At 30.7% G+C, this 25,054-nt stretch overlaps 3 protein-coding genes across 3 annotated transcripts; 2 read left to right on the plus strand and 1 right to left on the minus strand.

The window, feature by feature from the left end:
• Positions 1-2,494: 2,494 nt before the first annotated feature.
• On the plus strand, positions 2,495-6,750 carry LOC134252418 (orexin receptor type 2-like). The gene is made up of 2 exons (XM_062734933.1): positions 2,495-2,541; positions 5,238-6,750. Exon 2 carries the CDS (start codon positions 5,249-5,251, stop codon positions 6,533-6,535), a length of 1,287 nt encoding a protein of 428 aa, XP_062590917.1. The 5' UTR covers positions 2,495-2,541; positions 5,238-5,248; the 3' UTR covers positions 6,536-6,750.
• Positions 6,751-7,115: 365 nt separating this feature from the next.
• On the plus strand, positions 7,116-18,010 carry LOC134252505 (uncharacterized). Its single transcript, XM_062735036.1, has 4 exons — positions 7,116-7,458; positions 8,183-8,250; positions 17,107-17,247; positions 17,467-18,010. Exons 1-4 carry the CDS (start codon positions 7,397-7,399, stop codon positions 17,940-17,942), a joined length of 747 nt encoding a protein of 248 aa, XP_062591020.1. The 5' UTR covers positions 7,116-7,396; the 3' UTR covers positions 17,943-18,010.
• Positions 18,011-22,017: 4,007 nt separating this feature from the next.
• Positions 22,018-24,279, minus strand: LOC134252600 (uncharacterized). Its single transcript, XM_062735120.1, has 3 exons — positions 24,203-24,279; positions 22,446-22,636; positions 22,018-22,281 (listed from the first exon to the last, which is right to left on the minus strand). The coding sequence occupies exons 1-3, from the start codon at positions 24,236-24,238 to the stop codon at positions 22,089-22,091; spliced, it is 420 nt and encodes a 139-aa protein (XP_062591104.1). The 5' UTR covers positions 24,239-24,279; the 3' UTR covers positions 22,018-22,088.
• Positions 24,280-25,054: the final 775 nt, after the last annotated feature.

Consider the following 25,054-nt stretch of genomic DNA (forward strand, 5'->3'; position numbering starts at 1 on the left):
GTTTATATTTTGGCTAAAAACCTAAGGATACTTAAAGATAAACGGTTTTTAGTGATAGAACAATCCTCCCCCCAAATCCGCAAAAAATAATTTGTCAGTAAATAAACAATAGAAAATCTAAAATTTACTACTTTTTACTTTTGCTTGTGTCCCCTCCCAATTGAAATCGCTACCCCCCCCCCCCCCCCCAATGCTTCTTAAGGCCATATATGTGCATTTATGTAAAAATCCGTATCTCTGACATACATGTTTATAACTTTATTCAAAATTGTTCATTTGAATTCCATACCCCACAAGAATATCACAATAACTATGACCAAGCATTGTTAATTTAACCAGTTTTTAAAATGACTAAAGTAATTCCAGATCCTGTGTTCGAGATTCGTGTAGTTTATTTATTGATAGGGTACATTTATGTCTTTTTAGTAAACAGAAATAAGAAGTATACAGTATGCATTTCTAGGGATTATAAATAAATCCATGAAAGTAAAGGAAATACTTTATAAGTACACTTCATTTTTAGACGTTTTACTTTATTTTGTTACATTATGGTGATTTTTTTTTCTTTAGAAATTAGAAAGTAAACATTTCTTTCAGTCGTGCAAAATTAGATAAAATCAATAATCAAATTTATTCTTGGGGTATCCCTCATTAATCTACCGGAATGTGTAATGTGTATGAAAATTATGCTGTAACATTTGATGCTGTGTGTACATTCTTTCTTCCTTCTTTTTTTATAATAGTACTGAAATTATAAAATTTTGATTAGAATTATTTTTTCGTTTCTTTTCTTCATCTGTTAGCATTGATATTTTGTTGCAGTAGTTGAAGCGTTTTAAAGACACCTACATCGAATTTTATGAACGAACTTTTACCACGATTTGGTGTTTAAAAAGGATTCATTGCTATAAGCATTCATTTTAAAATTGCAAAGGTTCGGATGCTCTAGTAGCTTTAATTAAAAAAGCATCTCATAAATTTCGTCAGTAACTACTATTTTTTGAGCAAGAAGACATTTAAACATATTACATTCAATTTTTTTTATGGTGATGAAATTAATTCAAATTTAATTTTTTGACCCAACCCTCGACATACACAAGCACACCCTGATTACATTAAAGTTGATGCAAAAAAATGTTTGTCTTTTTTCCTATAGGGTTTATCTGCACAATTAAGGAAAGACATCTAAACTTCGTGCGAACATAAATTTAACAAAAATCTCTTGTGATATTGAAGAATGAAACTTGTCTTAAGATTTGTCCTAAGATTTCTTATACTTAAGATAGTTTTGTGAAACAGCAGTGACAAATCTTATGATTGTCATAAGTCAGATCTTAAGATGATCGTAAGATCTATCTTATAGGACAAATCTTACGATAGTTTTGTGAAACCCAGCCCTGTTGAAGATCTTATCTGATACGAGGCACGGATCCCACCACTGAATTTTTTTTATGCCTTAACTCTTCACATAAATTTATTGTTTATTGCTAGCGCTCTCGAGCTTTCACGGTCGGACATTCTGGGAAAACTTCACGGTCTAGCCGTGAAAACGACCATAGATACATGTAGACTGTACGGTAATAATTTCGTTCTGTCATTAAATAACACTGATATTATCTGTTTGGTTCTAAAGTTTGTTTATTTATCGTGAAACTTACACTTTAAAGTAAACTGCACAAAAAAATTAGGCCATATAATGCCAAGATTCTAAACATGTAGCTTGCGAGTTATTCCACATTCCTGAATAATGCCGTCAACCTCATAAAAAATTTTCTTTTCAAAATTTCTTGGCAAGACACGATAAGCGATTGATATAATGCAGTTCCACATTAATAGAATTTTAATTATATAAAATACACTTCGCAAAAAATTATTACTCTATCTATCAGATCCCAGACACATGTAAGAATTCAGAAAAAAGAATTAGTTGCTCACGAACCTTCCTTTCTGTGTTTGAAAATTGCTACTGCGCTAGCTCACCTTCTTTTTTAAACTTGTTGATATTTTTAGATTGATCACTGTTTATTATTATCATACCTTTCACATTCTAGGATATATGTTCGTTGAAGCGCAGTACGTCTGACGTAACTTCTTTACAGTTTTTGTAAGAAGTAGAGATAAAGGTTTGTGAAGCATTCGCTGATTTCAACGATGTATCTTTGTGTGTAAAACTTTTAAGAAAATTATGAATCCAGTTCAGTTACGGCAGATCAAAGACACCTTGGTTTACTGGTTTATTAAACGTATTGAACACTGAAATGTGGTATTGAAGAAGTTCTTTCTTGGAGAGTAAACTTAAAAATATGTTGGATTTTCAGGCGTAAAATTAAAACCCAAACTACAGTTATACGAAGGAACCGAACAAAGACGTCATTATTACAAGCCTTATCTGCTGGAACCATAACATATTGTTTATGAACCCCCTTCCTATTCATTAAAAAAAAACGGAAGGATATTTAGACCGCAAGTTGCCTTTTATATTTTAGACAAATGAATTTGAATTAAAGGACAACAATTTGCGCACACGTCAGGTCAAAAACGGTAAGAATTCTACTTTCAACTACATGTATATTAATGTTTTAAAGCCTTTATAAACAAATGATATTTCAAATTAAAGCATGCATGATTTAAAATGTTAAAATTAACATTTTACATTAGACTGTGCCAAGTTGAACCATATTGCTCATTCCCTTTTCTATTACCGAAATAATTGTATAACAAAACAAACTAGTGCTAATTGTAACGGGAACCGTTACAGATGTTCCCCAAACGCTCCCCAACTCCCTTCTCGTGCCATATTCCCTGTAAGTTTCATTAAAGAAGGCAAAATCTATGCATTAAAGACGTAAACAACGGTTTTCCAAAAGGATACCAAGTATTTCAAATTTAAGTAATGCAGGCGTGCGCATGTGATTGCATGAGCGTAATGACGATATCATCTTGTCTACACTATTTTACTCATTTGCACGTGCACGCACGTGCATGATGACCATACCTTCTTGTAGGAGTCCATTTTGTCTGTCTATGTTCTTAATCCCATCCTGTTTGGTTGAAAAACAAGGGAGTTATAGCCATTTAAAGTTTAAGCCAATCAGATTGCAGCGCACGTGCATGCGCGTATTTTAATGACAATTATTATATATCATATTGTAGGACATCTTAAAGTATGCTTATGTTTTAAATTTCAAAGCATTTTGTAAAAAAAAAACAGAAAAGATATTTAGATTTTTGTGTCAGCCAATCAGAGCAAAGCGCACGTGCACGCACATGCATGCATTTGAATGGTGACCATACCATCCTGTAGGAGTCCTTTATGTCTATCTATGTTGTAAATCCCATGCTGTTTGGTTGAAAACCAAGGGAGTTATACTCATTTAAAGTTTCAGCCAATCAGATTGCAGTGCACGCGCATGCGCGTGATTTCATGAAAAATTTTATATATCATATTGTAGTACATCATTATGCATGTCTATGTTAGAAATTTCAAAGCATTTCATTAAAAAACAAAAAAGATATTGAGATTTCTGTTTCAGCCAATCAGCGCAAAGCGCACGTGCATGCGCGTGAGTTCATGCAAATTTGACCATGTCATCTTATCTATACAACTTATATATCTTTATATAATGAGTTTCAAAACATTTTATCAAAAAATATAAAAGTTACAACCATATTAAATATATCAGTCATTTTACTCATTGCACGCGCCCGCACGTGCATGCGAATGCGCGCAAAATGACCTTCGTTCGGCACATCTACACAACATGCCTACTAAAAAGGTTTTAACTTAGTTTGGTGAACAGTTTCTGAGAACACTTCCGGACAAAAAAGTACCGGAGAAGAAATAAGAAGAAAAAAGAATAATAATAATAAGAAACAGAGTAAAAACAATATGTTCCCCAACTTCGTTTGGGGAACATAACTAGGGCTAATTGTAACGGGAACCGATACAGGTGTTCCGCAAACGCTCCAGCTCCCTTTTAATGCCATATTCCCCGTACTGTTCACTTGGTAAGGCAAACTTTATGCATTTTAGACTTTAACATTGTTTTTCATGAAGTATACAATAATAAATCGTTAAATTCTTCATGATGCATTAGTTAATGAAGTCATTAAAGTTTGTTGTACAGAACCTTTCTTAGAGTCTTAATGCTTAATGAATCATTAAATATTTATACATTAGGGGAATATCCCACCGTTACCACTTCCGGCGCGTTTCCGTTGCCGTTTCCTTTGTTTACAAATTACCTAGTTATCATAAATAAGAATACTAATTTATTATATAAAAAAAAGAACAATTTAAAAATCCACCAAATAGAACTCGTTTTAATTATGACGCAAAAATTAAAAAACAGATACGTCACTTTACGTAGTCTGTGAGTGTCTTGAAGGATATAGTCTACAATAATGTTTTCGAGACATAAAAAACGCCAATTCATAAAAAATTGTACTAAATTTACTGAAGGGCCGATTCAATCTAAAATCAGAGATGTACGAGGGTTGTCCCGTAAAATCGTGGACAAGTTGTCTGGTGTAAAAAATAAACACCACTGCATTCTGAAATTTTCACTATTATATAGTACATATTTTAGTAATATACATAGCAAATTTCAAATAAATGTATGCATAAATAAACAAATTATGTGATTTTATGCTGTGTATTGTATCAACTTACGGCCCATGGATTATAACGTCAAAGTGTCTAAACAGCGTCACCTTTTATCTTTGATGAAAATGAAGTTGGATAAGTCCGACTTAGATTTAGGAATTTCATTGATACACATTCTTTAATTAGTCTCCATAAACACCCGAAGAACCAATTGGCACCCTCATGCGATCTTCTGAAGATTTATCAGTAAGTTACGGACAATATTCTCACCATCATTCAACTAATAGAAAATCTCATATTAGCGGTCTACTGTGACACCGTCTTTTGCTATTACATTAGGAGTTTGTCCGTATGTTTTGTATGTGTGCCGAAATGGTTAAAGCGTCTGTTCTAGGATTTAATTGTTACGTCAAAATTTCCTAAGGAACTCCTTACACTGCAACTCCAATTCTCATTCTGAAATCGTAATATATATGAGCTCATGCACACTACAAGAACAACAATGCATTGGCTTGTATGTATGAGTCAGAGTGGCCTGACATCTACTAGAAACATTTAATCACAAAAAATCATTTTAAATTAACAGTATATGAACACTTAACATAAGATTTTTTAATATTTCATTTCATAGGTATAAACAAGATGTCAAACACGTCTGAGATTTTAGATATCGGAGGGGCTATTCAGGAAGACGAGAATCGCTTGGACTCCCTTCAACAGATTGCTGTTTTGATGCTAATTGTGTTTTCGGTAATCGGGGTTACCGGAAACGCCCTTGTTTTATATGGTTATTCCAGGTTAAAACCAAAAAAGACTTCATCGATATACATATTGACTTTGGCGGGGATCGATTTTACGACCTGTCTGGTAACAATTCCTGCTACAGTTGCTGTGGAGATAGTAGAATTTAGAATGCCTTATGATTTTTTGTGTAAAGCTTATCACTTTCTGTTGCAAACAACTATTCCCTTTTCCACGTTTGTGATGGTAGCTATTGCTGTGGATCGTTACTACTGTATATGTAGGCCTTTCATACAGATGCAGATTATGACGAAATCTAGGGCCAAAATTATAATGTTTTCTTTAGGTATTCTTGCTCTTTTTATTGGTTTCGTAGGCTGCTTGAATTTTGGTTTGGTCATGTTCGATGACACAGGAACATACAGAGAGGAACTAAATATTACACTTGTGATGCAATCCACGACAGATGTTTTCAATGGGGCGCTTCAACTGAAAGAAAAAACAAATTTAGCCCCAGAGCCCCTTTGCGGAAATCCACGGATATTAGGAGATACATTTTACAGAGTGTATAATACAATATACGCATCAATTTACGCGACGTGTGGAATTGTAGTAATCATCCTGTATGTTGTAATTTACCGCTTCATCCGTACTCGCAGACAACGACTAAGAACCGAATCTTCCCTTAGTTGCACATTCAGTAAAATGCCATTTGGTGAAAGTGGACGTACTGATCTTATTTGCGTTAGTCAGAAAATGCAAAACACGTGTGTGACCGAGGAAATCAACAATGACGCAAATTTGAATTGTCACATGTTAAGACCAAATAACGAAGGTTCTGAATCTAAAACGCCGAACAACGAAACCAAACCAAAGCCACGACAGAAGAAAAAGAAAAATTACAGGATATCGAATACAACATCTACTTACCGACAACATCAAGAGCGTATTCGTGATGATTACATCAAGACAACCCTGACGTTGTCTTTTGTCGCTTATATATACATTGTAGCGTTTCTACCAGCTTGGCTAATGAAACTTGAGGCTGTCCGCTTCAACCTGATTGTGTTCTATATGTACTTCACTTACAACGTAGCTAATCCTTTCATTTATGCATTCATGAACCCCGATTTTCGTAGGAAAATTGCAATAGTTGGTACTAGAATCAAAAATCGGTGTAAAAAGTGATTTCGCAGCGATGGTGCTCAAGATTTGCTATAAAATATATCCTTTTAATCAGCGATCATGCATTATTTTGGTCAACATTTTTCAATCATAACATACAATTCCCGAAATATGAGTAACGTTTTAAGTGCTATGTTGCAACCACTATTGAAATAATTTTTTTTAAATAGTGGTTGAGAGTGCATTTCAATAATAACAAACATAGTATTGATATTTAAATATCATACGAAGAAAAACTATCAATATTCATAAATGATGTTATAAAATAAAATTCTTTTTATTTGATGTTATATTCCATATTGAACAATATGAGATACAATCGAACTTGAAAAATCACCACAGAAAACAATGATATGATGAATTTAATTTTATTTTGATTTTGAATATAATAATATAATATATCATTATTAATGAAAAATAGAATAATGAAAATGCAAAACGATTTTCTCTTGCATGAAAAATTAGTATACAAATACACTTATAAGAACTCATAATTTTTCCTATCGATCGATGTTACCATAACTATATACTAAAATCTTTACATAATATAACCACAAAACCGTTCTTATTTAATTTTAATAAAAATTAATGCAAGAAAGGATACATAATTATATTCAGATTTATTGATTACACATTAGAGATATAAACAGATTAAGAGCTGCAGCTGCGGAAATAAGGATATAAATTTTAAAAATAAATTAATTTTAAGAGCTTGGAAAATTTGAAGGATATCACTTCCTTCCACAAAGGAAAAAGAATCATCAAAATGATAACAAAAAAAAGTATTGTGTTTAATTCGTCTAAACTGGAAAATCACTCTTTACTCACACTTCAACAAATTTCAACGTAATAACTGAACTGACCATGTTAGCATTTTTACATGTTGCATTGTTTTTCGAAGGAGCGGTCGCATTGGAATGTTTGGGGTATGTATTGTTGTTATTTTTTTTTTTTTAAATCGATTACATGTATGCTTCTTGTTACATAAATCTCTGTTTGGGTTTGGTTTGGTTTGAACATATTTTATTGCATTATTACTATAGAAATGGTTTAAACACAAGTTTTAACAACTTACTAGATGCTCATCGTAAAATGCTTCTACTGTATGTCTATACATGGGAAGAAAAAGGGGGAAAATATTGATATACAAACATGTTTGTTTAAAAAACGTACATTCGTTACACATAATAAATATATAACTATCTAGAGTTAAATTGTTAAACTGTAATAATGAATTTAATCTACCAGAATCTCTAATAAATTTTTGAACTGAGTGAAAAATATATTTATTGAAGTGTGTGGCAATCAATAATGTTCAATTTGATATTTGTTTTAGTTAGACACAATAAATGTCTTAACATTACCTCTCTAGCATGTTGGTACTTTTTGCAAACAAAGAAAAAACGATATGGGTCTTCTGGTGTACCACATGAACAATTAGGACTCTATATAATATTTCTTTTATAAAGATCATAATTTAAATGCAGATTTTTTTTTTAAATGTTGAATGAATACAGAAGGATTAGAAAATGCAGGGCGTAATACTTGCTTTCAGATATAGTACAGTGTATTAAATAATACTCTAATATGTTCAGGAAAAATTAAGCCATTTTTAACTAATTATTTAAAACTTGTTTTTCTTCTTTGTAGCAAAAACGGAACATTTGAATGCTGTAATGGTTATATGTGGAATGACGTCACAAAAGATTGCAGCACAAGTAACTTATTGTCTAATATTGAATAAATCTATTAACTGCATCTTAAATTATCTAATTAAGGTCAAGGCCCCGGGATCATGGAACAGACTTAGACTTAAGTTAAAATTTCAATTATCTATAAAATCTTTAAAACTTGTTTCAGGAAACTCATAATTTGCATGCAGCAGCAGGCTGATGATACAAAATCGGAAAGCATTTTCATTTTGAGCTACTTGACCTCTAAAAGATTTCAGCATCTAAAGCATTTTTTGACCTAAGCTTAAGATGCTTCATGATCCTGGGGCCAGATCTAGTAAATTACTTGAGACTAATTTTTTGGTGCTAGATCAATTATGACGTCATAATCAATTTCAACTTTCTTTTTCCCGTACTTTACGGCTTTAGCAGAATTATGTAGAAAATAGGGTATTTTCATGTCATTCAATTTAAAATCATATGAAAAGTAAACCGGATACCTATATTAAATTTGATATTGATTTAAAGAAGAGGCCATGAACATATTAATTACTGTTTTTTGAGAAACTGTAGGCAATTTGGATACATTTCCTTTGCTAAATACGAAAAAGCTCCCATATTCATGACGGGTTTTCTTAATTTTTCATTGAAATTGACATTTTAAAATACAGTTTTTCATCTTGTTTACCTACAAATTATGCCCCGAAACACCTTATTTGACCAAGGTAAAGTTGTAAAGCATCAATAAAGGAATTTATTTCTCAAGGTTGTTAAATCTGTAGGCACCTTTCATTTACTAGATCTTGAACTTAAAGTATGTCTTATTAACTTGAACAAAAAATTTAAATTAGTATCTGCAAAGAGAACAATAAGTCACAATGTGGAGCTTATATTGTATTTTTGAATTTCTTACCTTCAACATATTCATTTGATACAGGTACCTTAAAAACTTTAACATACATGAACATCAACACATCTTGAATTAGGTGGAAATTATTTGCATATATTTATATCCACAGAATATTTTTTCCTTTCTTTCTTATGAAGACCATTTTTATTAATCAGTGCATGAACGACACTAAGCAAGCCACCTGCGTAGATTTCTTGAACGATGGCTGTTAAGTTATGGATAGTTACATATTCATCTTAAAAACAATTATATTTAATACAATTTCAATTTTACTTTAAATGATTTTAAATACAGATGTAAATATAAACAATAAAATCATTTATTGTTTGTTAGTACGGAAAATTAAAGTCGCAGCTAAATTGCAGAAAAAATTACATAAGCCGCTTCCGTGGGTTATGTATTTTTTCTGCAACAGCTGCGCCATTAATCCCCGTACTAACAACCAAAGAAAGCATTTTGCAATAATTTATTAAAAAGGGTTGATCCAAAAGTTATGTCACAATTGCTTTAAGATCCATATCAAGCCAATGTTTCTAACAAAATTTGACATACTAATACCTCTATGAATAACTCCTTCGTCCAAACGAATACTAGTAACTAATTCGTTCGAACAAATTTCTAATTCGTCCGGACAAATAAAAATATTTTTTTTACCTATTTACCTGGCCCTTCAGCGGTGCCGTAGTCAAGCATATATACTTCGTATTGTGGAAAGAATATTTCAATATAATATACTAAGTTACACACACAAAAGCGCAAAAGACGTTCTTCAAAGAAATATATTAATTTTCCACTAAATTATGATTGTTATATAACTTTAAAGATTGCACCTACTCAGTATTTCTTCAAATTATTCATGATGAAATATAAGCAGGGATGTCAACTGATTTTCATATATTGATATTAAATGAAATCAAATTATTTAAAAAAAAATAAAGCAATTGAAATAGGATGTGAAATTCTTTTGATAAAAGCGTCATTTGTTTACTTTATAATTATGTGTTTTGTCCCCCGCTTTCACTGAAAGAAGGAGATATTAATTTAGGTCTGTCTGTTTGTCCGTCCGTCCGTCTGTCTTTCTGTAACACTTTCGTTTCTGCGCGATATTTCCAGAAGCCTTTGAGCTTTTGCGATGAAAGGTCAAAGGTCAATGTCATCTCGAAAAGCTTTGGGAGTTTGGAGTGAAATATTTTACCACAACTCCCTATGGCCTCAAAAAGACTATTTCTTTTAGGGTCAAATGGTCATAGTTGAAGGTCGTAATTTCATACATTCTGACTGTATCTTAAACTTTTATTTCTGAGCGATATCTTAGGAAGCTTTTGCAATGACATTTTATACCATTACTCCCTCAGATCCGACCCACACTTCAACAACAAAGTACATTCCCCTTTAAACCTCCTCTAAAATCGTATATGTTCTCCTTTTTACCCGAAGCGGGGGACACTCTCTGAATGAGATTGTTATAATAAAGTCAAAATTAATATTGTATATCCCTCACGATAAATAACACTTCAAAATGTAAAAAAATAAATAAATCATATTAATACACTTTCCTATAAAGTGAAGTGGTGTTAGTCGATCTATTATATACTTTTGATAAAATATTTCAAAATTCTGATAAAATCAATACATATTAGAAAACAAACAAGTGAAATGTGTATTAATAAACAAGATATAAGTGTTGATCTTGAAACAATTTTTTTTTTTTGAAAAATAAATTTCCTCAACATTTGATAAAAAATATCATTAAAAATGACATAATTCTAAATTAATTCTTACATAACAATACAATAAGTAGGGTTAACAATTAGTGTATCTGTATACATGTATCAATATAGATATATATTAGATTATAATAAAAAAAAAACCTGAAAGATATATATATATATATATATATATATATATATATATATATATATATATATATATATATATATATATATATATATATATATATATACATACATGAACATCAACACATCTTGAATTAGGTGGAAATTATTTGCATATATTTATATCCACTGAATATTTTTTCCTTTCTTTCTTATGAAGACCATTTTTATTAATCAGTGCATGAACGACACTAAGCAAGCCACCTGCGTAGATTTCTTGAACGATGGCTGTTAAGTTATGGATAGTTACATATTCATCTTAAAAACAATTATATTTAATACAATTTCAATTTTACTTTAAATGATTTTAAATACAGATGTAAATATAAACAATAAAATCATTTATTGTTTGTTAGTACGGAAAATTAAAGTCGCAGCTAAATTGCAGAAAAAATTACATAAGCCGCTTCCGTGGGTTATGTATTTTTTCTGCAACAGCTGCGCCATTAATCCCCGTACTAACAACCAAAGAAAGCATTTTGCAATAATTTATTAAAAAGGGTTGATCCAAAAGTTATGTCACAATTGCTTTAAGATCCATATCAAGCCAATGTTTCTAACAAAATTTGACATACTAATACCTCTATGAATAACTCCTTCGTCCAAACGAATACTAGTAACTAATTCGTTCGAACAAATTTCTAATTCGTCCGGACAAATAAAAATATTTTTTTTACCTATTTACCTGGCCCTTCAGCGGTGCCGTAGTCAAGCATATATACTTCGTATTGTGGAAAGAATATTTCAATATAATATACTAAGTTACACACACAAAAGCGCAAAAGACGTTCTTCAAAGAAATATATTAATTTTCCACTAAATTATGATTGTTATATAACTTTAAAGATTGCACCTACTCAGTATTTCTTCAAATTATTCATGATGAAATATAAGCAGGGATGTCAACTGATTTTCATATATTGATATTAAATGAAATCAAATTATTTAAAAAAAAATAAAGCAATTGAAATAGGATGTGAAATTCTTTTGATAAAAGCGTCATTTGTTTACTTTATAATTATGTGTTTTGTCCCCCGCTTTCACTGAAAGAAGGAGATATTAATTTAGGTCTGTCTGTTTGTCCGTCCGTCCGTCTGTCTTTCTGTAACACTTTCGTTTCTGCGCGATATTTCCAGAAGCCTTTGAGCTTTTGCGATGAAAGGTCAAAGGTCAATGTCATCTCGAAAAGCTTTGGGAGTTTGGAGTGAAATATTTTACCACAACTCCCTATGGCCTCAAAAAGACTATTTCTTTTAGGGTCAAATGGTCATAGTTGAAGGTCGTAATTTCATACATTCTGACTGTATCTTAAACTTTTATTTCTGAGCGATATAGGAAGCTTTTGCAATGACATTTTATACCATTACTCCCTCAGATCCGACCCACACTTCAACAACAAAGTACATTCCCCTTTAAACCTCCTCTAAAATCGTATATGTTCTCCTTTTTACCCGAAGCGGGGGACACTCTCTGAATGAGATTGTTATAATAAAGTCAAAATTAATATTGTATATCCCTCACGATAAATAACACTTCAAAATGTAAAAAAATAAATTAAACATATTAATACACTTTCCTATAAAGTGAAGTGGTGTTAGTCGATCTATTATATACTTTTGATAAAATATTTCAAAATTCTGATAAAATCAATACATATTAGAAAACAAACAAGTGAAATGTGTATTAATAAACAAGATATAAGTGTTGATCTTGAAACAATTTTTTTTTTGAAAAATAAATTTCCTCAACATTTGATAAAAAATATCATTAAAAATGACATAATTCTAAATTAATTCTTACATAACAATACAATAAGTAGGGTTAACAATTAGTGTATCTGTATACATGTATCAATATAGATATATATTAGATTATAATAAAAAAAAAACCTGAAAGATATATATATATATATATATATATATATATATATATATATATATATATATATATATATATATATATATATATATATATATATATATATATACATACATGAACATCAACACATCTTGAATTAGGTGGAAATTATTTGCATATATTTATATCCACTGAATATTTTTTCCTTTCTTTCTTATGAAGACCATTTTTATTAATCAGTGCATGAACGACACTAAGCAAGCCACCTGCGTAGATTTCTTGAACGATGGCTGTTAAGTTATGGATAGTTACATATTCATCTTAAAAACAATTATATTTAATACAATTTCAATTTTACTTTAAATGATTTTAAATACAGATGTAAATATAAACAATAAAATCATTTATTGTTTGTTAGTACGGAAAATTAAAGTCGCAGCTAAATTGCAGAAAAAATTACATAAGCCGCTTCCGTGGGTTATGTATTTTTTCTGCAACAGCTGCGCCATTAATCCCCGTACTAACAACCAAAGAAAGCATTTTGCAATAATTTATTAAAAAGGGTTGATCCAAAAGTTATGTCACAATTGCTTTAAGATCCATATCAAGCCAATGTTTCTAACAAAATTTGACATACTAATACCTCTATGAATAACTCCTTCGTCCAAACGAATACTAGTAACTAATTCGTTCGAACAAATTTCTAATTCGTCCGGACAAATAAAAATATTTTTTTTACCTATTTACCTGGCCCTTCAGCGGTGCCGTAGTCAAGCATATATACTTCGTATTGTGGAAAGAATATTTCAATATAATATACTAAGTTACACACACAAAAGCGCAAAAGACGTTCTTCAAAGAAATATATTAATTTTCCACTAAATTATGATTGTTATATAACTTTAAAGATTGCACCTACTCAGTATTTCTTCAAATTATTCATGATGAAATATAAGCAGGGATGTCAACTGATTTTCATATATTGATATTAAATGAAATCAAATTATTTAAAAAAAAAATAAAGCAATTGAAATAGGATGTGAAATTCTTTTGATAAAAGCGTCATTTGTTTACTTTATAATTATGTGTTTTGTCCCCCGCTTTCACTGAAAGAAGGAGATATTAATTTAGGTCTGTCTGTTTGTCCGTCCGTCCGTCTGTCTTTCTGTAACACTTTCGTTTCTGCGCGATATTTCCAGAAGCCTTTGAGCTTTTGCGATGAAAGGTCAAAGGTCAATGTCATCTCGAAAAGCTTTGGGAGTTTGGAGTGAAATATTTTACCACAACTCCCTATGGCCTCAAAAAGACTATTTCTTTTAGGGTCAAATGGTCATAGTTGAAGGTCGTAATTTCATACATTCTGACTGTATCTTAAACTTTTATTTCTGAGCGATATCTTAGGAAGCTTTTGCAATGACATTTTATACCATTACTCCCTCAGATCCGACCCACACTTCAACAACAAAGTACATTCCCCTTTAAACCTCCTCTAAAATCGTATATGTTCTCCTTTTTACCCGAAGCGGGGGACACTCTCTGAATGAGATTGTTATAATAAAGTCAAAATTAATATTGTATATCCCTCACGATAAATAACACTTCAAAATGTAAAAAAATAAATTAAACATATTAATACACTTTCCTATAAAGTGAAGTGGTGTTAGTCGATCTATTATATACTTTTGATAAAATATTTCAAAATTCTGATAAAATCAATACATATTAGAAAACAAACAAGTGAAATGTGTATTAATAAACAAGATATAAGTGTTGATCTTGAAACAATTTTTTTTTTTGAAAAATAAATTTCCTCAACATTTGATAAAAAATATCATTAAAAATGACATAATTCTAAATTAATTCTTACATAACAATACAATAAGTAGGGTTAACAATTAGTGTATCTGTATACATGTATCAATATAGATATATATTAGATTATAATAAAAAAAAAAACCTGAAATATATATATATATATATATATATATATATATATATATATATATATATATATATATATATATATATATATATATATATATATATATATATATATATATATATATATATACATACATGAACATCAACACATCTTGAATTAGGTGGAAATTATTTGCATATATTTATATCCACTGAATATTTTTTCCTTTCTTTCTTATGAAGACCATTTTTATTAATCAGTGCATGAACGACACTAAGCAAGCCACCTGCGTAGATTTCTTGAACGATGGCTGTTAAGTTATGGATAGTTACATATTCATCTTAAAAACAATTATATTTAATACAATTTCAATTTTACTTTAAATGATTTTAAATACAGATGTAAATATAAACAATAAAATCATTTATTGTTTGTTAGTACGGAAAATTAAAGTCGCAGCTAAATTGCAGAAAAAATTACATAAGCCGCTTCCGTGGGTTATGTATTTTTTCTGCAACAGCTGCGCCATTAATCCCCGTACTAACAACCAAAGAAAGCATTTTGCAATAATTTATTAAAAAGGGTTGATCCAAAAGTTATGTCACAATTGCTTTAAGATCCATATCAAGCCAATGTTTCTAACAAAATTTGACATACTAATACCTCTATGAATAACTCCTTCGTCCAAACGAATACTAGTAACTAATTCGTTCGAACAAATTTCTAATTCGTCCGGACAAATAAAAATATTTTTTTTACCTATTTACCTGGCCCTTCAGCGGTGCCGTAGTCAAGCATATATACTTCGTATTGTGGAAAGAATATTTCAATATAATATACTAAGTTACACACACAAAAGCGCAAAAGACGTTCTTCAAAGAAATATATTAATTTTCCACTAAATTATGATTGTTATATAACTTTAAAGATTGCACCTACTCAGTATTTCTTCAAATTATTCATGATGAAATATAAGCAGGGATGTCAACTGATTTTCATATATTGATATTAAATGAAATCAAATTATTTAAAAAAAAATAAAGCAATTGAAATAGGATGTGAAATTCTTTTGATAAAAGCGTCATTTGTTTACTTTATAATTATGTGTTTTGTCCCCCGCTTTCACTGAAAGAAGGAGATATTAATTTAGGTCTGTCTGTTTGTCCGTCCGTCCGTCTGTCTTTCTGTAACACTTTCGTTTCTGCGCGATATTTCCAGAAGCCTTTGAGCTTTTGCGATGAAAGGTCAAAGGTCAATGTCATCTCGAAAAGCTTTGGGAGTTTGGAGTGAAATATTTTACCACAACTCCCTATGGCCTCAAAAAGACTATTTCTTTTAGGGTCAAATGGTCATAGTTGAAGGTCGTAATTTCATACATTCTGACTGTATCTTAAACTTTTATTTCTGAGCGATATCTTAGGAAGCTTTTGCAATGACATTTTATACCATTACTCCCTCAGATCCGACCCACACTTCAACAACAAAGTACATTCCCCTTTAAACCTCCTCTAAAATCGTATATGTTCTCCTTTTTACCCGAAGCGGGGGACACTCTCTGAATGAGATTGTTATAATAAAGTCAAAATTAATATTGTATATCCCTCACGATAAATAACACTTCAAAATGTAAAAAAATAAATTAAACATATTAATACACTTTCCTATAAAGTGAAGTGGTGTTAGTCGATCTATTATATACTTTTGATAAAATATTTCAAAATTCTGATAAAATCAATACATATTAGAAAACAAACAAGTGAAATGTGTATTAATAAACAAGATATAAGTGTTGATCTTGAAACAATTTTTTTTTTTGAAAAATAAATTTCCTCAACATTTGATAAAAAATATCATTAAAAATGACATAATTCTAAATTAATTCTTACATAACAATACAATAAGTAGGGTTAACAATTAGTGTATCTGTATACATGTATCAATATAGATATATATTAGATTATAATAAAAAAAAAACCTGAAATATATATATATATATATATATATATATATATATATATATATATATATATATATATATATATATATATATATATATATATATATATATATATGAATATCTTTCAGGGTTTTTATCATAATTTTTATTTAGTTTTGAAAATAAGAGTTGTTAAAATAATTCTGTTTATAGAATAGAAGTTTTGGGACATTTTTAGAGCAAGATTTTGTTGTTAATGTCGTAAAGTTTACTGTATTTATTTCCATAATCTAACATTAATTGTGCACTACTTACTTTGTCAGTTATGTTTGTCACAGAAAACGGTGTTATCTCATTACTTATATGTTCCTATTATCTTCAGGGTGTCTTCCTGGATACTTCGGTCCTAACTGTACCAGACATTGTAGTCCTGGTCGTTACGGGGAGGGATGTGCTCACCAGTGTATCATGTGTGAAAAGACTTTGTGCAATGTTTCCTTTGGGTGTCCAATGACCACAACAGGTATAAACTAATTTTAATTAAGCAATCAATTAACAAGCTAGGGAAGGTAGTCACTGTGAACTTTTCGTACTCTTTTTTTCTTAAATGAAATTTCAATTTATCACTTTAAAATATGGGCATTTCATTTTTTCTGCATACAAGAGAAAATTACACACACCTCGTTACAAACTGTACTTACAATTATATTACAAATTAAACCGTATAATATTTGTTTTCTAGAAACACCAAGACTTGCAAGAACAGAGCAATTTCAAGGTTTCATTACCAGAAACTTACCTATGAAATCTCAAGAAAACAATTACGAAGACGAGAATACAGCGAACATTTGGCAGATTTTATCGCTTTGCTTTTCGGTTGGAATATTTGCAGTGATTATCTCAGTTTTGGTTTACAAGCATACTTGCAAAATCCTTTTCAAAACCAAAGGAAGTCCTCAGACTGAGAATAATGGTTCAATGAACGCTGATAAAAACTATATATACCAGGCACTTAATGATAAAACCGTCTACAGCGGAGGAGCAAAGGTCCAGATAAATCTAAACACAGTGAAGAATAATTTCTCCATTATCCTGAATACTGAAGAAAGCGTAGACGAAGATGCATTACATCTGTTAGAGAACATGAAATCCAAGGGCCCATCCGTTTGGGGGGCCTCGGTGAATAGAAGTGTAAAATATTATGAGACTGTTTGCTGAATATTATTTTTCCTACATAATTAGTTTGCATTGATGCTGATTCAAAACAAAGCTCTTAAAGTATTAATGTTTCAGGGACAGTTATGATGAAAAGTGACGTCATGGTGATAACCTGTTCGGAATCATGGTCTACATGCAAATATTTTCTAAAATGAGGCATACCACTGACAAATAAGCTGATGAGACAAACGTATCGATGTTTGTAAATGGTTCGATGCTTATTATAGCCATTTCAACAAATTGAAAGCTTGATCAGGTCTAGTCTAAAGATTATTTCTACCTACGTACATGTAGCTATTAATAGCTACTTATAAGGAAAACTTTTGGGGACAGACATCTGGACAATTAATTAAACAGACAATTTAATTCCCAACTCATCCACCATACCCCTAAATACACAATCACTTTGCGGGGGTACATGTATAACTTCCTATGTTAATTTTTAAATACCTATTCTGGTCATAATTTGAAAAAAGGTAAACTTTTTTTATATCAGGAAGCTTTCATAAGTAGAGTTTATTATTCTTGCCCAGAAGTTCTTAAGAATAATATTTCAAAACGACCATTTCTTATTTTCACTAACCGTTTCTTCATTATCTTCATTTTATATCCCCCAAGGTCGCCCGCATACCGCAGTCGCGAAGTAAGGAGATGATCCTAACGTCGTGGGTTCGAACCCCACTATGGGACGTGGAGACTTGTTCTTCGGATGAGACCGTATAAAACAAGGTCTCGTTTCGCTTAAGGTGCTGGCACGAAAAAGATCACTCTGCTCAATATCTGATTAATAATTTCGCCTCTGAACTATTTCGGGAGGGTTGTTAAATGTATAGACTACGTACAACTATCAGTCTATTGAATGAGAATTTTTTCTTCGGACTATTTCTTTACAATTGTAAGGTTTTTGTTTTGATCAATTTATAAACGTAAGTTAATGTATAATTTCAGCTTAGAACAAAGTTAACATCTGCTATAGAAAAAATTAGAATCAACAAATTATTATACATGTATAATAAATTTCTAAGCTGAAATTATACATTAACGTCCCATAGTGGGGTTCGCAGTCATTTGCATGTAATCGAGAATATCTGTAAGTCATACTTGATACAGAGATTGCTTGTCACTAAAAGGTTTTTCTACGAATTTGACTCAGAAAATAGTATCATTTCAATCTGGACTATATTTGTTTAAATTCATACTTGATAAAGAATGCTTATGGTCCGCAAGTTTCAGATGACTCAAAATACGGCCATTTTAACAAATTCAAAGCCAATGACAGGAAAGCTGTAAAAATCCTGTGAGAGTTCTGAATTTCTAATCACTAAAAGTTGTTTCAGATTGAGGGTTTGTCTTGACACAAAGCCAAGGTTATTCCATTAAGATCAAGGTCACTGAGTGACAGAAGAAATATTTCTTTCCCATGCCACGCTATGAATTAGTAAACGAAAATCATTAAAAGCTCTTAGTTGAAACATAGATAAGGCAGATTATGATTGGAGGTTGTGTCCTGACCCTGATCAAAGGTCTTTCTGGCAAATCAAGGTCACTGACAGAGAAAAAAAAATTTCAAGCATAACTTTGTAATTAAGATTCACTGGTGGCTCATGCTGAAAAGAAAAGTTGTTCACATAAGAATGTACAGTGACCTTGACCCAGGGTCGGTACTTCCTGTCCACAGCTCTAACGGAAGACCTACTCGTTGCTTTGCAACGAGCGCGGCTCTAGTGGAGTTGTATCACTGCTTCATTGTGCTATTATAAGAAAAATATTTATAAAGTTTTTATTTCCCTGAGTGATATGACAGAAATTTGATTCACTTAATGATCATTCTTCTGTTTGAAATGCAATCTTTAGATCTACTTGAAGTACAATCATTATACTGAAATATGGTTGCTTAACTTGGTTGATTATCAATAATGTTTTATTTGAAATATTTAGTGACAAATTTGGGGAGTGAGAAAATTTGAAGCTTCCAAAGAAATTCCCTTACCCAGTCCCTGATACTGAGCTACCAGGAATAAAGGTATTACATGTATAATTATCTTATGCGTTCTCATCATATTACAAATATTCCATATTCTTTCGAAGAATTACATGCACTACAACGGTTTTACACTACAAATAGGATGTTTCCATTGCCACATTAATTTTCCAATGTTTCCGATATTTCAGATATTTCTAGTTCTATTACCCAGTAATATTTCTTTGCTTTTCAGTGAATAGTTGCTTAAATATAAATATCTTTTTAAGTTTAAAGAAAACGTGTTTTGAAGACGTTTACTTAAACAAAAAAATGCTTTCTTTGTTTGTTATTACTGGAATTAACGGAAGCAGCTGTTGCAGAAAAAAGACATAACCTGCGAAAGCGGGTTATGTACGTAAATTTTTACATAGGTTATGTAATTTTTTCTGCAATAGCTGCGACCGTTAATTCCAGTAATAACAAACAAAAAATACATTGTATTGTTTATATTTATATTTGTTTAAATAATCATTTAAAGTAGGATTGAAAAGATCAATTATTGTATTAATGATGCGAAAGTCTTTATACGTTTCATTGATGGAACAGCCACTGATCAAGAAATCTGTACAGGCGATGTAGTTCATGCAGTGATTAACGCAATGGGTTTTCTTAAAATATAAAGAAGAAAATACTCAGTGGATGTAAATATATAGTTATTACCGGAAAGGACTGCATTTAGGTTAGTTAAATAACAACAAAAACTGATCTGAAGGAAAATGTTTGTAAAAAATGGTTGTCATGGCAATGGAATTACCATTCAATTTTAAATATATTTAAGTTTCAGCTCATTTTAACCTGGCTCCTTTTGTTCGATTTATGAAGCTAAGATTTATCTAGAAGAATGTTTGCTACTAGCTCTTCATTTCTTTGAAAGTAAAACCTCAAGAAAATATGCGTTTTTATTTATTGACAACTACATATATTATTAATAAAAATCAAACACACGTAAATTGAAGATTACTTTTTCCTCAGCTAGATTGTTTAACACCGAACAATTAAGAGACAAGAATATACAACAATGGTAAAATCTAACACATCACTGTTTTAAGTCAATGTTTTTATCATTAGAATAAATTTTTGAATTACATTTGCGAAGATGGTAATAGCAGATTATATATCCATTAGATACCTAGGTACTCATAAAAACAGAGAAACCAATTATTTTTACAAAAATAATATCATGCAAATCTTCAAATCTTGCAGAGAAAATATGTTCGTGGTTTATTTTTATGAGCACCTTCACTTTAGTTTCGGACATGTTTTAAGCTGAAGGAAAGTAATCTTCCAAAATACAAAAATAGCTTATGGGCTAATATAAAAATTAAGAATATAAATTTAAAACAAATATTTTTAAATATCAGTTTTCTTCTTGGTAAAAAAATGACCCTTCAAACCCTAAACCACGCATTACATGTATCGTTATCATTTAAATAGATGTGGCTGAAATTCTAGTAGTACAGCCGTCACTTTTAATGCATACATTTTATACAGGTTCATGTATCCAAGTTTAGTTCAAATAGATATATATGCATACGTAAGATAAAATAATATTAACAAAATAAATATAGAATACATTGACATTATTCGAATTAAAGTAAAAAACAAAAAACAGAAAGTTTGTTATATGTATCCATTGTTAAATAGGAAAACATAGTATAAACAAAATAGACAAGTATCTCAAAACATATGTTATTGTATTAGAAAATCTAAAATCGGAAAAGAAAATATTTTTAATAAACAACTAAAAAAAATCTTAAAGCACAAGTAAGCAGCAGTATGCATTATGAAATGTCAACTATCAAAAACAAAATCTTTAGAGAACAATTAATTCCACAGCAAAGATTCAAATGTAAAATCTGATTCACTCACAGGATTAGTACCACGTACTAAAAACATTACAATTATTAGTTAAAAAACAAAATTCAAACAACAATATTCAAATTTTAATACATTTAAGTACAATTTATAGATGAGGTTTTAGCCTTAAAGACACAGCAGTGTTCCAATTTTCCAAAACCATACATGGTTTAAAATACGCATACATGTTAAATTAGAATAATTTAATTTTTAAAGTGTTGAGTTAATGGTTCTTTGATATCAAAATATCTTTGATATCCAAATAATCACACGTTATCCCGTCTCAAACAGGATGTCTCATACAATGTCTCCCATGTTTTTATGGCTTGACAATTTTCAATCTTCAAATCTCCTTCATTTTGGATAATTCTTCCCAGTACTGATACTGCCCAATCTGGAAATTCTTCTTCGACATCGTAGGCTCTTGCGTCGATGTAGCCGAACATTGTGTCGTGTAAACTGTAGGGAAAAAAAGCAATTCTTTGGAAGAAAATGAACTTATACGTTTTTCTCTAATACATGTTAAAAGTTGTCACATTAATGTAAATTGATCGATCTCAAGGAAATTATTTTTTGTGATTCTATAAAATAAAGGTTTTATATAAAAAAAGACTCTGAACTACCTTGTGTGTAGCCTGTTGTCCTCTTCATTTTCTTCTGGTTTGGTGATGTTCAACATTATGCATTCGAAAAGGATTTCAAGGAAAATGTCCAAATGTTCTGGTGGCACATGTGCTGCATTCTCCCTGATACCTTGAGCTTGATCATCGCTTAATTCCTTTTTAAACATTTGGTCGATTCCATGAAAAATCTCCTATTAAAGTATATCTAACAATTATTATGCTAAAATATAAGGATACATACGCATTAAATGAAACAAATGGGCATAACAAGCTATATATCAAATGTCCATAAAACAAAAATGGAGCAGTTCAAACACGGACCTCCAATACATCAGTCGTTGCATTAAGTGCCATAGAGGAGTGAGTATCCCCTGTCAACCATTCACACCCGCCGTGCGCTCCTTGTCATAATTGTGAAAAAATATTTAAAAAATTTTTGGTGAAACTTAACTGCTCTCCGGTGCGCCGTAACGTTGTCAAACGTAACAACGTTTAGAAAAGATTTCGAATAAAACACTTTGTTCAAGATTTTATCATAACTCGTATTTATGAATTCCATGTATTAAACCCCACTCATTTTTTTCACTAATGAAAAAAACAGTATTAATTAAATTCTACTTCAACCAAATCCATGTTTTGTGTCCATGTAAAAAAAGGTGGGATTGTTTCAAGGGGGCGGGGTACTTTTGAAAAATTAAACAAGTACATTAGCATACGTACTAAACAAATACTATTCAACGACAATCATTTCAAGTAAAATTGAAGTTGATGACTTGAATCATGTAATACAACATGTCTCGGTAGAAGATGATTTGGCAAATTTCAATTAGATATTCAAAAGTCATTTGCACATAGGGGTCAGATAACACGTTCATCAAATATTATTTGTATTTTTGTGTTATATTAAAAATTATTCATAGTTTTGAAATATAAGCACACCAACAATTGTGATATAAACCATTCAGAAGATTACCCATAAGGGTTATATAAGAAATATCAACATCTTGTCCAGATGCCTGGTAAGGTACACTGATTTTTTGTGAGGAAACTTGTTTAAGTACCAATATTTCAATGGCAAATTCTTAAGAAAAATTATATATTTTTAAGAAAGGTGTTGTCTGACCTTAAACATTATTAATTTCTTTCATCTTATATCATTCATTTCTTAGAGGAAACCTTTTTTGAAGCTATTTAAATTGATGAGATATATGGAGATGCATCTCTCGGCAAAAATATTTTACCTGTGTCTTACAGTACTGCGATAAATGAAATAATGAGATTACATAGGGAGCTTTGATACGGATTTAAGGAAGAACTGTCTTATTTTTCTATTTCGTTCTGCGATCAACCGATTGGTATGTGTGATAATTTGCAAAACGCCAAATTATCACGCTAGCCAATAGATTGATCATCGTCATGAAATTGAAAAATCTGACAGTTATTCCTTATATTTACATGGCATTAATTCCGTCAATCCACGTGCTAGAAGCCCCACTTCTTGTCTCTATTTGTCCCGCCTGCACGGGATTTTGTTTAAGCGCGCGTATTGATGAACCAGTACATTGATTGAGAAATAAAGTACATGAATATTTTGCAATTTTATCTCGAACAAAGGCATTGGAAATGTAAAAATATCGGGATTAATTATTTAATTATGTACAACATCTGATTTTAGTTATTGGGGGGATCTTTACTTCTTATATTACAAACATTTTCTGAATTTTTCATTATGGAATTAAAAATTTTAAAGAATTTACCTGATTGCTGGTCATTTCAAATTTAGTTTTTTGCATGGCGAGAGTTAGCCATAAAAACTGCACATGTTTGCACTGGCACCTGCTCTTTACCTGTATGACACCAAAATCAAATTTAATTAATGTACAAAGGAAACTGCTTTTCTATTTCAAAACACATTTTTAGAAATAATATTGAAAAGCAACACATCAACTGAGAATTCTTTTATCAATGTCTTTGTTATCAAAAAAGTATAATTTATAAGTTATCGCAAAGAATGATATTTTTTCTAACTTTGGTTTCCTAAAGCACTGAAAGGTCGATTAATATACCACATGTACATTGTAATTAAAACAGTTACATGTTCGAAAGTTATGTAAAAGATAATTACTGTATATCATAATTCAAGGTTGAATTTAGAGTTTATAATGTATTTGGCTATTCTTTACTAGCGAAGACATGGTCATGATGTTATATTTAATATTTACATCCACTGAATTTCTTAAGAAAACCCATTGCGTTAATCCCTGCATAAACTACATTAGGCATATCACCTGTACAGATTTCTTGATTAGTGGCCGTTCCATCAATGAAACGTACAAAGACGTTCGCATCATTAACACAATAATTAATATTTTTAATCCTACTGAAAATGATAATTTAAACAGATATAAATATAAACAATGAAATGTCTTTCTTTGTTGTTGTTACTGGAATGAACGGTCGCAGCTATTGCAACAGCTGCTTCCGTTCATTCCAGTAACAACAAACAAAGAAAGCATTTTATTGTTTAAATAACGCAGGAGACGATTTTTCCATATCATAAGTTCCATAAGTCTCTATTCTTCATGTAAATTAAATTAAAACAGCAACTC

The sequence above is a fragment of the Saccostrea cucullata genome, unplaced genomic scaffold (genome assembly GCF_032062105.1).
Source record: "Saccostrea cucullata isolate Sc308-1 unplaced genomic scaffold, CSIRO_AGI_Scuc_v1 ctg1956, whole genome shotgun sequence".
In the NCBI taxonomy this organism is placed as follows: Eukaryota; Metazoa; Mollusca; class Bivalvia; order Ostreida; family Ostreidae; genus Saccostrea; species Saccostrea cuccullata.

What these genes read in the sequence shown, in the direction of transcription:
- LOC134252505 (XM_062735036.1), top strand. Translation starts at nt 7,397, where the DNA reads ATGTTAGCATTTTTACATGTTGCATTGTTTTTCGAAGGAGCGGTCGCA. An exon ending in GTCGCATTGGAATGTTTGGG is followed by an intron (nt 7,459 to 8,182) that starts GTATGTATTGTT and finishes TCTTCTTTGTAG; the next exon opens with CAAAAACGGAACATTTGAAT. An exon ending in GTGTCCAATGACCACAACAG is followed by an intron (nt 17,248 to 17,466) that starts GTATAAACTAAT and finishes TTTGTTTTCTAG; the next exon opens with AAACACCAAGACTTGCAAGA.
- LOC134252418 (XM_062734933.1), top strand. Translation starts at nt 5,249, where the DNA reads ATGTCAAACACGTCTGAGATTTTAGATATCGGAGGGGCTATTCAGGAA.
- LOC134252600 (XM_062735120.1), bottom strand. Translation starts at nt 24,238, where the DNA reads ATGCAAAAAACTAAATTTGAAATGACCAGCAATCAG. An exon ending in TTGAAATGACCAGCAATCAG is followed by an intron (nt 22,637 to 24,202) that starts GTAAATTCTTTA and finishes ATACTTTAATAG; the next exon opens with GAGATTTTTCATGGAATCGA. An exon ending in GACAACAGGCTACACACAAG is followed by an intron (nt 22,282 to 22,445) that starts GTAGTTCAGAGT and finishes TTTTCCCTACAG; the next exon opens with TTTACACGACACAATGTTCG.